General features: G+C 48.5%; 2 protein-coding genes across 2 annotated transcripts in view; both read right to left on the bottom strand.

The window, feature by feature from the left end:
* DRG2 (developmentally regulated GTP binding protein 2) overlaps positions 1-264 on the bottom strand; it is a 12448-nt gene extending 12184 nt beyond the window's left edge. Inside the window, exon 1 of the mRNA XM_024215024.2 lies at positions 103-264. Within this exon, the coding sequence (XP_024070792.1) occupies positions 103-166 (64 nt within the window). The 5' untranslated portion in view covers positions 167-264. The remainder of the gene's footprint in view (positions 1-102) is intronic.
* A 2094-nt stretch (positions 265-2358) lies between these two features.
* GID4 (GID complex subunit 4 homolog) overlaps positions 2359-14839 on the bottom strand; it is a 13030-nt gene continuing 549 nt past the window's right edge. The window contains exons 2-6 of the mRNA XM_024215026.1: positions 11033-11092; positions 9895-10002; positions 8003-8104; positions 7123-7253; positions 2359-5194 (exon numbers count right to left, since the gene is read on the bottom strand). Of these exons, the coding sequence (XP_024070794.1) occupies positions 5131-5194; positions 7123-7253; positions 8003-8104; positions 9895-10002; positions 11033-11092 (465 nt within the window). The 3' untranslated portion in view covers positions 2359-5130. The remainder of the gene's footprint in view (positions 5195-7122; positions 7254-8002; positions 8105-9894; positions 10003-11032; positions 11093-14839) is intronic.

Below are 14839 nucleotides of genomic sequence, written 5' to 3' on the forward strand. Positions count from 1 at the left end.
GACGGACGGGGCGAGCCCCGCCCCCCGCTGCCAGCCCCCCGACGGACGGACGGACGGACGGGGCGAGCCCTCCCCAGCGCCCGCGGCCGGGCCGCCCCTGACCTTTGTTCTTCTGGGTGCGCGCGATCTCCTTCTCGATCTCCGAGATCTTCTCCAGGATGCCCATGGCGCCGGCGGGCGGGGGCGCAGCCGCGCTCTGGGGGCTCCGAAGCGGGCGCCAGGGGCCTAATGCGCCGCCTTCAAGCCACCCCGGCTCCTCGCCCGGAAGCTGCCGCCGGCTCGTCCGTCGCACTAATCACCCCCCTCGGCGTGACGGGGTGGCGGCCGGTGCACTCGAGTTCCAGTCCGGCCGGGACACGCAGCGTGCCGACCCCCGCTGCAAGGGTTCCGGGCGCACAAAGGTCCCCCCCCCTGCACAGCGGGAGCTGGCCCCTGCCGTGTCTGGAAAACGCTGGGTCCCTCGGACCGGCCTGGCTCCCTCCCTCCCGAAGAGCCCCGGGACTGGCCCTGCTCCTGCAGCACCCAGCCAGGGCTGGTCCCAGCAATCACCCTGCCAGCTCAGACATGGGGTGCAGCTGCTGTGGGGGGAAGGGGCAGCAGCTGCCCCCACGTCCCCCTGCCCTCAGCCAGGGACAGGAAGAGTTTGTAACTAGTTTCTATGTGGCAACCCCCCCCCCCCCCCCCCCCCCCCGGAGATAGGCGGGGGCCCGGTGCCCAGCCCCCACTTCAGAGACTGCACAGTCCACCAGGAGAAGGGAGACTGTGGGCAGACAAAGGAGGCAGGACTCGTCTAACTTAAACAGCTCCTCCTGCTCCAGCTCAGCCCTCAGTGACATTCCTGTTAGACACTGCCAAGGGAAAAGGCTGGGGCAGCATTTTAGATTGCCTTGCGCGCATTGTCCGCATTGCACGTCCCCCCTGCCACACATTCTTATCAAGCAGAAAGCTCAGGCTTCTGCAGTGGTTCTTCCTTTTAATGTGCAGGCTGATTTCCTTAGCTGCATTGTTCCATTTGTCATGCCATTAGCTTCAAGGGCTCTGCGATTCTGTCCACAGATTATTTTCAGACAAGAGAAATGGCCACTTAGGTTGATTATATAAAGCAGTGGTGATTTTTCATTGGTACAGTAGATAAAAGAACAGACGGGGCATTTAAATAATTAGCACTTAAGCAGATACATCAAACCCACTCCACAAAACTCTTCTTACCCTAGTCTAGCAAAGAGGAACGTGCTTTTTATACAGACTAACACTGATGGTTACTAGAGGAAAAAAAGTTGATTCTATATTATTGGGGGAATGCCACAAAATGGTAACAAATCCTACCTCCTTTCCTCATGCACCAAGGTCAAAATATATACTCATGCTGTAATTACCATAAAGACAGAACCTGTAGCAAAAGTACAGATTGAGCATGCCAGGAAAGTTGATTACAAATGTAACTAGTTTGATTGTTGCTTACAATACTAGGCCCATTTAGATTTAGACTGGCCAAACATTAACCCCTAAGTGTACAAGTAGCCCATTGTCAGATGTGTCCTTCAAACAACATAGCTGTACTCCAATATGATATGGCTATATGAGAACTAGCCTGATTGGGAATGCATTAAAATTAAGTCTTTTTTAACTGCTAAGAGTTTAGATGGTATTCCATTAACATTTGGATTTAGTCACAAAGCTCTGAAACTTTAAACAGGATGCCATGGTGGGGGAAAAACCAGCATTTGTCCGAAAGTGACCATGGCTCCAAGAAGACAATTTGTTAGCACCTCTCCCCACAAAAACTAAAGAAACAGCAAATGCAAACAGATTGATATGGTTATACTAATCAGCAAACATGACTCCATTCCTAAGCCACAAAAAAACCTTCCAGGCTTTCCAGGAAAGGAAAAAATATATATATAAGCCAGAACAGCAAGATATGTAAACTAACCACAGCTAATTGTCCTGTAGTGGCCATGTTCCAGGTTTGATGTGTGGAGCTGTAAGAACTGTGCTGTCAGTACTGTATCTTTAAGGCCTGGACCACTGTGTTTGGGAGGAGTCAGCAGACTTTTCAGCTGCCAGTCAGCCATTGTTGCTTTGAGAAAGAAGCGGGCTTAGGTGCAGGTACTTAGAAGCTCTATATAAAGCTAACAATCAGGAAGAGTTTTACAGAGAACTTTCTCACTATGATAATTTGATTGTTAGCTTATTTTCTGCTTGCCATCCTATTCCAATTAAAGTCAGGGTAATTCACTTAAGACAATCAGTGGCTTATTGGATTCTCCAGCCATAAAGCTTGATCAGCAAGATCCAACTTGCTGTTCCTATAAAACAAGAATTGCTTTGATTTACAAACACACAAACAAGCACTCCTTAAAATACATTTCTTTTTAATTTGGACGTTGATAGCTCTGCAAAATACTTCTCCCAGTCCCTGTTCCACAATTAATCATAAATATACTCAGACTCTGCACCCACGTTAGGGGTTGTTTTTTTTTAAACTTTCACAAGACTCAAAGACCCACCCTCCCACTTACCCTCCCCAAGAAGTCTCACCTTGTTAGTTTTCTTTCACCACAATGCAATATAATTAAGAGCATTTCCTCTTAGCTTAAACAGTTTCAAAAGAAAAAAAAAAAACAAGCAAATCAAGGCTTTAGAGAATAAAAGCTTCTCCTTTTCTGAACGTAAGACAATCCTTTAAAAAAAATTGCATTCCTTTGCAACTTTTGGATTTCAGCTGAAATATGCTTTATGTGAGGGGGAAAGAGCCCCTTCTGTCCCAAATCCCTCTCAAAAACATCAAGTCTCAGTGGTTTAGGGAACACATTAGGAGAGCTTCCTGATTATAAGATGACCCGAGGGACCTCCTGCAACCCGGTTTCTGCATGTGGCCACCACAATGTTTAAAGTTAAAGCCTAACCATAATTGTCACAAAAATGTCATCATGATGGGTTGGGTATCAGTGACAATATTGCACACCGCTCCAGAGGCACAGAAACCACTAACAGATTAAAAGTATTTGCACATTTCATTTTTGTTAAAAGGGTCTGAGGCGGCGTTACCGCAGATGGGCCTGATCAGTTTTAGTTTGGAAAAGAGAGAAAAATGCTCCATTCATATTTTGTGGCCACAACCGCCTTTTCCGAAATAAGACAAACCCCTCTCAGTACACAGGAGTGAGCCAGCAGCCCCCTGTACTGCCAAGGTGCCTTATTCAAGTCATTGTGTCATCAGAATAGTGGACCTAGACGAGACGCCTCTCTCACCCACCCTGTCCTCTGGCTGTTATCGGAGATCATTTCAGCATTTGTCTTCTAGCCATTTTTTAACTCCATTGTTGCTGTCCATCAAGACCTACAAGAAGTTAAGTTCCCTCATCCTTCACCTTTTTTAATACACCAGGTGGTTTCCCATCTAACCTTTAAGATGGAAACCTACTCCTTGCCTGTTTAGGCAACTTTTCCCAAATGTGTCTTGAAGATGGGGTACAGCTAGGATAAATAGGACCACAGGACTTTGACTATTATGTCACCGAGCAAATTAAAGCGGTTCATTTTCTTAAGCAAAATAAACCAAGTCCCCAGTGTGGAATATACAAAGTGAGCCCACTGAGACCTGAATGCTTTCCCATTAAGGCTTAAACTATCAACTCAGCCTCTGCAAAATACAATACGGACACTGTGAAAAGGAAAAGTTAGTTAAAAAAACAACTTCGCACTCCATAAGTGAAGGGCTTTGCTTTTTGATTGCAAGTGGCAAACATTCTTTAAAAATGATTTGCTCTGTTGGTACAAATCTCCCTTTTCTTAATAGCTTTTTTTTTTTTTTTTTTTTTTTTTTTAAATAAAACAGCCAGAAAAAAGCAAGGTAAGTTGTCTCACAAAAGCCCTGCACGCATAGAGTATCATATTAAATATACAACTGATGCCAACTTTTAAAATGTCTTAAAAAAACCTCCCCACACACAGACACGCACACACTTTGGCACACAAGCCTTAAGTTATTTCACTTGAACGTTTCAAAGTTGTAGGACAGCCACTGTTCTTTTTGTTGTTTTTTTCGTTTTGCCTGGTATAAAGGTATCAAGCAGTGATGTTGGTGGAGCACGAAAAGTAGGTACAAATGCTAAACAGTTCACTAGCATCATTTCTGCAATGCTGCTAAACACTTGTACCAGGACGATTTTTCCAAAGCTGCTGGTTGATTACATACATATATATATAAAAAACTAATGTAGACATTCACGGTTTTCAATGTGAAAACAGTAAAATGTAATTCTGAATAATTGTGCATTTGCCATAGGGTCCTTGGGAAGAGGAACCATAAAAATATTTTTTTTTTTATTAAAAGTCTTTTTTATTTTTTTACCCTTAAGTAAAGAGCAAATATACACTTAGTAAGCAGAGCTCAGATCCACTTCTACTGAGGGCCTGGAAGTCTTTACATTTAATCTATTCCCCGTGGCATATCAAGACAAAGGAACAGCTTGCAGCTCAGAAGTGGCTAGCGTTCCTGAGAGATCTGCAGCTCCGGCTAACCTCATTAGCCAGTATGAGCTGGAGATTCATTAGGTCTTCAAGACTTGTCTGTCTCAGCCAAATGCTTCTGTAGTGGACTCTGCAGATCAGCAGTTCTCTCCGCTAGGCAAAGCCTCGCTAATGCATCGACACGCCCAGGCTCTGGAAGCGGCGGAGCTGTCAGACAGAGCGACAAATGTGAACGGCCGCAGTTCTTTGTATTTCAACCCATACTAGGATGTAACATGAAACCATAAGTGCTGAGCTTATGTTTTCTTATTACTCAGAGGAGAAGGTATTGATTCCAGCTAGGACCAAACTTCCAGAAGGGGGTCGGGAGGAATTTCAGTGATAAAGAAACTAGCTGTGCAAAAAGAAAGTGCATTTAAAGGTAGCTTTAAAACCAGATTAAAGATCAAATTGCCACTTGGCAGGAGGGAGACTCCAGCTCCTGCAGCCATGCTCCTTGGGTCGGATGGGCTGACATTCATGCTTTCTTTCACAAGTCCGTTGGGCAGAAGAGAAGCGCGTGTCCCCCCTACTCCGACAGGGACACATCTCTCGTGGCAGATCACGCGCTCTCCTGCCCGGGTTGTTTTCACTTGGTATCATTCTGTCCGCCTGTCATCGGAACTCATAGATGGGCGCACTGTGCTCAGGGACATGAGTTAGATTCAGAGACTGATACCTGAGAGGAAGGAAAAACAGGGACGATAATGACAAGACATAATGAGCCGTTTCCCCTTCCGACCTTTCCCTGCGCTCTACGTCTGTTCAGCTGGTTACACTTTGGGATCTGACCGTTCCACTTCAGAATGGACGCAAGCTCTAAAACGGGCCTCTTCGATTGAATCCGGATGGTCAGCCCCAGCACTTTGGATTGGCTACAGCTGGTTGTATTTTGCTGCAATTCACAAAACACTTTTAAATGAACGTCTGACACATTCAGAAAAAGCTGCACCCACATCAAGGGCTCTCAAACTCTTAGACCGTTCCATTCATCGCTGTGCAGACTTCCCACCCATTCACCATCACCTAACAGCTCTGGCCGTTGATTACTTTCCTAATATGGCTAAAAATACAGGGCTAAGTCTTTTCAAGCTATCTAGCAAAGGAGAGCCAGCACCCTAGGCCTTGCCTGCTCACCATGGGTCCGTGGCAGAGGCTCTGCAGACTGGGATGAAATGAATGAAACCTGACTGAAGGTTGTAACCGCAGAACTGTCAGCTACGAGAACACTCTTCGCTCTCTTTTCAGAGGGCCCTTGCCTGCCTCCTCCACAGATGCCTGCTTTGCAGTTGGTCCTACCCAGGGCAGATGCAGAGGGTTGGGTGCATGGAAGTTCAAGCCAGAGGAGATGAGCAGAACAAGTAGTACAGGGGAGGCCAATCCTGGAGCGGCAAGACTGTATTGCTGTCCCCCGCCTCTTTTACCCTAGCATGGGAGAGGCTTGTGACTTGCTAGTGCGGAGGACACAATCTTACCGAGCCTACAGGCAGCCTCCGCGCCACTGCTCAGGAGAGCCCCTGGCTCTGCACCTTGCTAGAAGCACGGTGCACCAAGGCCGTAGCAGCGCAGCACAGCACAGGCATGGCCAGCAGTTTGGCTCCGGAAAGAGCCTCTTGCACGGTGGTTCCTCCATTCCTTCCCCATGAACTACAGAGATTTCGGGATAGTAAAGCTGGAGGGGGGCTAGCTGTTCAGGAAGCCCGCACCTGCTGTATGCGTGGAATTACTGAAGGGGTCAAGTTAGCAGCTACTCACCACAAGGCTTGACACCAGTTATTGGGATGGTGTTACCAAGATGGGGATATTAATAGAAGGACAGCTCTATAGCCAGTCAGAAAACCCTATTCACAGTATCTAACAGTGCCCCCAAAGCCTCAGCATCGAGCAAGAGCCAAGTGCAGGAGGCAGCCATGAGCCCATGACTTTGACCTGCTGGTGAGCCCTGCAACTGAGTGACTGACACTGGGCATCAGCACACCATGCTAATGGGGCAAGCGGGGAAGGGAAAACATCCCGAAAGTCAATCCTGAAGAGGTTAAAGGTGAATCGCCAGCATCACAGAGACAGTATTTTAATCTCAAGATGCCGAGTGTTCTTCACTATGCCATCATGTGTAACACAAGTCATGGCTTCCTCTCAACAGCGGGCAGCTGAAGAATGAGTCACTCGGGTAGCATACAGTAAGTATGATGCCAGACAAGCAGAAGGAGGGAAAGAAAAGCTTTAGACATGTAGCAATAGTATTTGGCAGCAATTCACCAACAGCTGCCTGACCTCTCCACTTCAGATCTTCTGACCTTGATTTTATTGTACTCCATGGCTAGTGACAGGTATGTGAACGGGCAGAGCTGTCAGACAGAGCGACAAATGTGACACCACTTTTGGTGCTGGCACCTACAGCTGACCTAACCACACACTGTGTAGAAACTCTCTCTCCATGCGAGCCTGAGTTTCAGATGCCAGGGGCTGTGAGTAGGGCTGGTGGAACATTGTTCTTTCAGTAGCACAGTAAGGTCCTACATCCAATCCCAGGGCTGTGAAGTGACAGAGGAGCCCAGACACTGCCAGCATCCTTCAGCCTGTAGAAGGGAAGGAAGCTCCCCTTACCATTCTGAACTCCTGTGGTAGTAATAGCCCTCTATAGATGCTGCAGACTTCTGGAAACTGATGTAATAAAACCCAGCAAAGGAAGCACCGCTGATGTCTTTGATCGTGTGATCTGGGACTAGGAACTGCTCCTGCACAAAAGGTAACAAGGGTTTGTATTTAAAATGGGTTTGAACCTTTGCCTCCCGGAAGTCCTGGGGTGCAGATTTGTACTTGTTATAAGTCAGAGGGGCCGAGCGCTGGAAACTGAACAGAGAAAGATGTCAAGTGAGTATTTCATAGCTGTGAACTCATTTTAGTCATCCCAGCATGGACCAAAGGGACTATTCAGCATGTATATAGTGACCATTGTACCCTTTCACAAGATCTCCACTACAATGGTCTTAAAGGGACCCTGTCCATTTGCAACCCAACCTGTTTTAAAGAACACATTAGAAGTCGTTTCAGCTCTTTCACCTGCCAATCTGTGGTTTGACAATCACATTTTCCTATTTTTAAAGACAGCGATTTTCTCCCACTGTAACAGCATGAAAGACCCACATAAATGGGAGGGAACAGACTTAGCTACCCAGTGGAAACAATGAAATTGGCTATACAGTGTGTCAAAACCACACAGCCAAAAAAGTGTCTCTTATTGCTTCCAGCTACCTACATGTGTTGAGTGGTGCAGAATAACTCGACAGAAGTGCCATTTTAAAGATATTTATGTCGCTCTCAAGCAAGAAGGGATAAATCCTTAGTGTTGCTACAGACACACCCTTCCCGGAATTTCATTCTGTATGCAGCGCCCATGTGTTTCGTGTTCTAAGTGTTGGCAGTTTCAGACCAGCTGGCTGGGGGTGGGGGGGGGGGGGACACACATCTACAGGGAGTTTTTTACCTTCCACCTCATGAAGACGTAGTCCCCGTTCTTCAAATCCTCGTAATCAAAGTCATCTGAGTTAAATGTTTTCGCATATTGGTAAAAGGCCTGGAATTTCCCCTGAAAGCACAGGAAAACCAAAAATCAATTCCTAGAGCACAGCCGACTTTCAGATAGCAGAGTTTATGAAGGGAAGAACGTGTTACCAGGTAAGAGACTCTGGGAACCGCACCCTGCCTTGTCAGGAATGGGAAATGGATGATCCAGTAGGATTTTTTGTTTTTATCTCCAAGTTTGGCAATTTATGATTTCTAAGCTGTTGCATCACAGATTCAAGCTAGACTAGCTAGCCAACTTGCCTTGATCCAGGGCAGGCATCCATATCAAAAGCCACCACTGCTACTGGGCCCACTGCTGGCAAGTCACAGCAGAGGCACTAGGGATGGAATCTGAACTCCCCGAGTTCTCTCCAGAGCTGGCTGAAGATCGTACCCCTACAGCTACTCCTCCTGTAACTGTTCTGTTGTTAAAGCAGTGGCCCCAAAACTTTTCAGGATCGCCTCCCCCCCCAGCCAGAGATGGGAGTGGGGCTACAGCTCCCAGGGTGGGGGAGGATCATGTACAGGGGTAAGGGGAATGAGGCTGGGGGTGGGAGCGGGGCCGCGGCCTGGGGCTGCGGGCAGGGCGGGGCTGCGTGGCGCTCCCTCCCTGCCCCGTGTGGGCTGGCCCGGGCCCTGCCGCACCACCTCTGAATATTCCTCCAAGCCCCCAAGAGGGGCCCGCCCCACAGTTTGGGGGACCTCTGTGTTAAAGGTTCTCAGTTTCCAGGACTGTCAAGCCAGCACCTTTCACCAACAATCGAGAACATTTTTAACGTTAAGGACAAAACTCAAAAATACTTGACTGCAGAAATCCAACGTCCCTTCATCCCTCCCTACAGGAGAGAGAGAGGGCTCCAATGTCTAAGGCCTGCCACAGTTTGTGAAATGACTTCAATCAACCTGCAAGTGAGACTCTGGGGTATAACCAGCTTCGGCTGCGAAACACACAGCCGCTCCTTATACTCGCTGGGTAGAGACATGCAACTCACTGCGGTGAAGATGGGAAGGGATTGGTGCCCAAGAGAGGTACACCAGCATACATGTGAAATCCACCCTCAGTGAGGAGAGAGAAGCCCCCCCACACAGGAGAAATCCCCTAGCCTGCCTCTCCCTCAGCACAAGTACTATGTTCCATTAGGAACTGAGAGGCAGAAATTCCTCCTACTCAACAGGTATCTGTGTTGGTCTCTTCCACTCCACTCCACTCCCCCTAGGCCTTACTCCAGATGTGGTCCCATCCGTCAGAAGATCATTATCATTCGTTCTCAGGAACAGATCAGAGATTTTGGCTGGCAGCACTTGTAAAGTCTGCAAAGAAATCCTCCAGCCAAGCCAGGGAAGGTCCGAACTGACATTCCTGATCTAGGGGCTTGTCTACACGGGTGATTCTTGCACGGACATAGCAGCACAGATGTCACTGCACTGCTGGAAATCACTAGTGCTGCACTTGGGTAAAGAGTGACTTGTGCCAGAGGAGCTTCCCCCAGTTTCAAACCAGCTGAGTCATGCTGGTGCCAGTCACTTTTTTCACCAGTACAGAGTGTCCGTACTGGTGCAGCAACATCAGTGGAGCTACATTAGTAGGAGTGAAAAAAAGGAAAGGAAAGAATCCCTATGGGAGAAAGCGACCAGGAGAAAAGCCTAAGGAGAGAACTTTTCAGGCTGTCTTTGTATATCGACAACAAAGATACACCACAACAAAGCCTTCATTGTTTCTTTTTTTAAAAAACATTTGCATATCCCTTTGAAACAGTTAACACGTTTGGGGTGGTTTTAGATCCGTAGTTGGTTGCCAATATGTTGAATTACCCAGTGTTTCCGATCGACGTCTTCATCCGCATCCCATTTCCGCGTTAAGAAGGGGTGTTTTTTACTGATTATTTCCCCTTCAAAGAAAGTGGTAAGGGTCGGGTATTCCTAGGAGGAGGGTAAAAAAAGATTAAAGATTAAAGAATTTTGCCAACAACAAAACAAAAAACTGGGCCCTGTATAGGAGAGGAGACACACTCAGATACTGGCTAGCATTTCAGCAAACAATGACACGTCAGCACCAACCCCCCCAAAGTGGTCGGAGAGTTCGGTCTGATGTCCCCCTCTCTCTGCTTTGCACCTTACTTTATCCCGTTCCAGACACTTCTAAAGGGATGCCCCTTCCCATCTCTCTCCCATAGCCCATTTCTTCCATTCATCTCTCCTACACTGGTCCCCTTGCCCGCAATCTGTCTGCTGACTCCCCCACACCTTTAATTTGCTCCTTGAGAAGGGATCAGAGGCTATGGTGAAATTAAAGAAAAAGGTGACAGAGATCAGCCAAAGACATACAGAAGAATTAGGCTGGATGGGCTTCCCCTGCTCACATACGTTGAACCTATGATCTACTTCAGAGTTCCACTGCGTGGAAACTCTCAGCGAGCTCTACAACAGCGGTGAGCCATCGCATATCATCAGCTGAAATAAGGAGCCTGTGTCAGGAGAAGCTTGTGAGGAAAGGAATGCAGAGGTAGAAAGAAACCTGACAATCTGCACATTAAACCAGTCGTCTTGCTGAATGCCTGAGAGGTCAGCTGTTAATACAGGCAGGTCCTACATGAAAGGTGTGGAAAGAAGAACTTCAGGAAGATCTGGCTTGTCTGGAGGTTTGGGGCAACAAAGATACACGCACAGCCAATTAACTGGTGATGGCAAAGTCAGGTCTGCTTCAGCTCAGCCCTTACAGTGCTGCTATCAAGTTAAAACAATTTTTAATTAAGTTGCTACAAAACCATTTATATTTGGTTTACACTGTGTAAAAAAAAAAAAAACAAAGGAAAGGGATTAAGGTACCCAACAGTCTTCTTAATTATGGGCTCAACCTCACAGACCTTCATACCTTTAGCCAGAAATTGGAGCAGAGGCTGCCCTTCACTCCCATGGAGTATAGAAAAGGAGTTTAGTAACACGTGCTCACCTCTGTAAGGCCTTTAATCTTCAAGTATCCACAAAGATAGGAGTTTTCCATATCCACATGCTAGGACAGAGAGCACAAAATCTGTAAGTGTGTGTATCCAGGGACAAGATACTCAAGTTGGCCCAATGCACTTTGGTCTCAGCTCTGTTAAGGATGGTACAGAACTGCATTGCCCAGCTTTGTTCATAGGTCATTCACGTTGATCACACAGTGGTATCTGGACTCAGGAAAGAATCATTTAGAGGTATCCACTTTACCTTTTCTGCAAGCGGGCTGGGGAATGTCTCATGTGCTTTCAACTAATTAATAATACGTTCTACTTGTATAGCACCTTTTTACCCAAGGATCTCAAAATGTTTTAGAAAGATGGGTAAGCTTCCCCGTTTTACAGACGGGGAAGTTGAGTTGGAAGTGAAGTGATTTGTCCAATGTCACAACACATCAACAGAGCCAGATCTCCTGATTTGTCTGTCACCTGCTCTAACCACATGCTACCAGCAATCTAGACATCTGTGAGTGACAAGAAGGGAGGGAACATCCTCCAACAATCAGATCTTTCTCCCTCGCCACCAGAAACTCTGGTTTCATCCTTGGCTTTGATGGTGACTGTTAGTAAATCTGTCTCTCATCACTTCCATAACGTGACCTACCCCAATGAGTTCTCTCTACTTATCTGACACTAAGGCCTGGTCCCTTCTAAACAATCCCATCACTGCTGCACACAAGAGCCTTCTCTGGAATGTCTGCCATCCGAAAAAGTCTGCATGTACCTCTCTTCAAACTGTATCTTAACACATACCTGTCTCCCATTCCCAATGCCTTCGTTTCTTCCCCGCTTCTGACTGAATGCTCCATTTACTTGCCACACAGTGTCAAATTACTGGGATACTTCCATTTCTAGAAACTTCTGCTCAGAAACCCACAAATCACCAGATCAGCTCTCAAAGCCAAACGAAGAGTTTGAAAAACCCTGACATCAAAGGCAAAAATGCATCTTTCCCATCTGTAGCTAATTAAGTGCAACTATTTCACTGTGCTTATGCAGAATAATTGTAGTTAACTCCGCCCCTCAGAGGACATGCAAAACATCAGGGTTTAAGCTAAAAGACTGGGTATTCTTTGGGGGGGAAGAAGAGCTGTAATGAAGCTGATCTGCCATAGGAGGACTCCACTGAAGCTAGCCGTTCCAGGTACTCTTGTGCTGTTGACAAATGTAGCACTGTATGGGAAGGTTGACAGTGTGGTTTAAATGCTACTCCTGTCTGCTGACCTTAGGACTTTGACATCGTTCCACAACACTGACCAATGCGTCAGGCTTCATCCTAGCTCTCGTTATATAAACCACCAGATCTTTTGCAATCCAGTTGGAAACAGAGCTGTAACAGGCAGCATGTTTTATAGCAAGAGTGTATCAGATATCTGGCTTGCCACTTATACACGACCCTACATCTCGCCAGCCCTGCCCAAAGTGATCATGCCAGTGCCTACAACTAAAAATAAAGCACGGAGAAACAATCACTCTAAACAGGAATGGGAGGGCTGCAGAGACAAGTGCTCATTTAAAGAGATCCCTGGAGCACAGCGGGGCCCAACAGCTGCTCTTGCTACACTCTGTTCCAGGACTGATTGCTTCGGTTTGCTCTAACCCCTGGTCTACACTTACAATTTATCAACCTCACTGAGGACTGTGAAAGAATCACACCTGAGCACCGTAGTTAAGCTGACCTAGTTCCCAGTGTAGAAGCAGCTAGGCTGACAGAAGAATTCTTCTGTCGACTTAGGCTATGTCTACACTTAAACCACTACAGTGGCATGCTGCACTGCTTCAGTGTAGACCCTCACTACAGCGATGGGAGGGTTCAATCCCCCTCCCTGAGTGTCCATTGACCTAGCACTGGGGGTTTGGTCAGCTTAACTACATCGCTCAGGGGTGTGGATTTTTCACACCCCTAAGCAACACAGCTGGGTCGACCTAACTTTTACTGTAGACTTGGCCTCAGCTACTGCTGCCCGCAGAGGTGGATTAACTACCGCAACAGAAAACGCCCGAGCGTCGCAGTAGGAAGGCCCACACTATGGCACAACGGCATAGCTGCAGCGCTGGAGCAGATGTGGCCGTCGTTCCCTTGTCAGCGTGAGATCCAAAGGCTTCAGAGCCAGGAACTAGACATGCAGGGATGGTGAATCTCAGGGCTGGAGAGCTGAAGTCCCAGGGTGAGCCCCTCAGGACCAAACCACCTGTGGTGGCTGGAAAACCTGATGTCTGGGGCATCTTACGCCCAGATGACTAGTATCAAGTAGCTTCCTCCCCAGCCCTCCTGATGCAGGCTGGCCTGGCATGCAACTACCCACTCAGCCTATTACTCACCCACTCAGCCAATCCCAGCTGCTTGCTTTTTCTTCCTCAACTGAAGCTGAGGGACAAGCCCCCAGACTAGCAAAGGGTTTTGTTCATTTACTACGTTCTACCCCCACTGCTCCATGAAGGATGAGGGGGAGACATCATTTGCTGAGCAGATTTGCTCTAGCTCATGCAGGGGCAATCTGGGGTGGGGGCCTGGTGGGTCCCTAGAGAGGTCTCACCTGCCTCGCCCAGCCCAGAGGCTGTTCTTGTCAGTATTACAGCTGCCCTTGTGTTGCAGGCCTGGATTGGGGGATCCACCTGCATCACCGCCACCTCGCAGGTGCTGCTGGCCCAAGGTACATTTAGAGCCATGAAGGCCTTCCCAGGATGGGAAGGGTCCCTAACCTCCCCTGGACGTCCACCTCACAGGCACTGATCTCTGAGAATGAAGTGTTCTACAGGTAGGGTGACCAGATGTCCCGATTTTGGGGTCTTTTTCTTATATAGGCTCCTATTACCCCCCACCCCCTGGTTTTTCACATTTGCTGTCTGGTCACCCTACCTACAGGCAGGGGACCCCATGCAGAGGTCTCAGGAGGCAGTAGGTCCTGATCTGAGGGAAGGGGTGCCCTGGGGGGAGGGTGGGGTGCGTGTGTGTGTTTTGGGGACAATGTAGATCCCAGTCTCTGCTAGAGAAGGTATGCGAGGGAAGGGGGCCCATGTGGAGATCTCAGGGAGCGGGGGTCCCAATCTAAGAGCGGGAGGTATTTTAAGAGCAGATATTGCATGTATTGGAGCCTGATCTCTGTGAAATGGGGGGATTAGGGAAAGAGGTCTCCATGGGGTGGTCTTTGGGGGAGGGTCCTCAGGGGGCAGTGGGTGCCTGGACTCAGGGGGGCTGATGTGCATGGGGGTCCAGACTCTGGGCAACAGGCATCATTCTAGGGAGGCCCTGGTGGGTGCTCAAAAGGATCCCCAAGAGGTGCTCTAGGAGAACGGGGGGATCTTGGGAGAAAGGCCCTAAGAGGCAATACAGGGAGTACTGGGGCGGATCCCGGGGAGGAATGGGTGCTCAGGAGGGTCCATGGGAGGCACTCTAGAATGGATTGAGGGGCCCCAGAAGGGAAGATCCCAAGGGGCACTCTAGGGGGAGGTCTCTGGGAGGGGAGCAGGAGATGCTCTAGGGGGGACCCCCATGGGGAGGACCTCAGGGGGTGTTCTGGGGGATCCCAGGGAGGGGTCACTCTAGGGGGACCCAGGGAAGGACCCCAGGAGGGGGCAGGGATGCTCTAGGAGGTCCCCAGAGGAGGGGTGCTCTGGGGTCCCCAGGGGGAGGACCCCAGGAAGGGAGATGAGGGGTGCTCTGGGGATTCCTGGGGGAGGACCCTAGGAGGAAATGCGGGGGGCACTCTAGGAGGGTCCCTGGGAGGGGAGCAGAGAATGCTCTAAGGGGGTCCCCAGGA

This window comes from Terrapene carolina, unplaced genomic scaffold (assembly GCF_002925995.2).
Source record: "Terrapene carolina triunguis isolate 2854851 unplaced genomic scaffold, T_m_triunguis-2.0 Scaffold93, whole genome shotgun sequence".
NCBI classification, from domain to species: domain Eukaryota; kingdom Metazoa; phylum Chordata; order Testudines; family Emydidae; genus Terrapene; species Terrapene triunguis.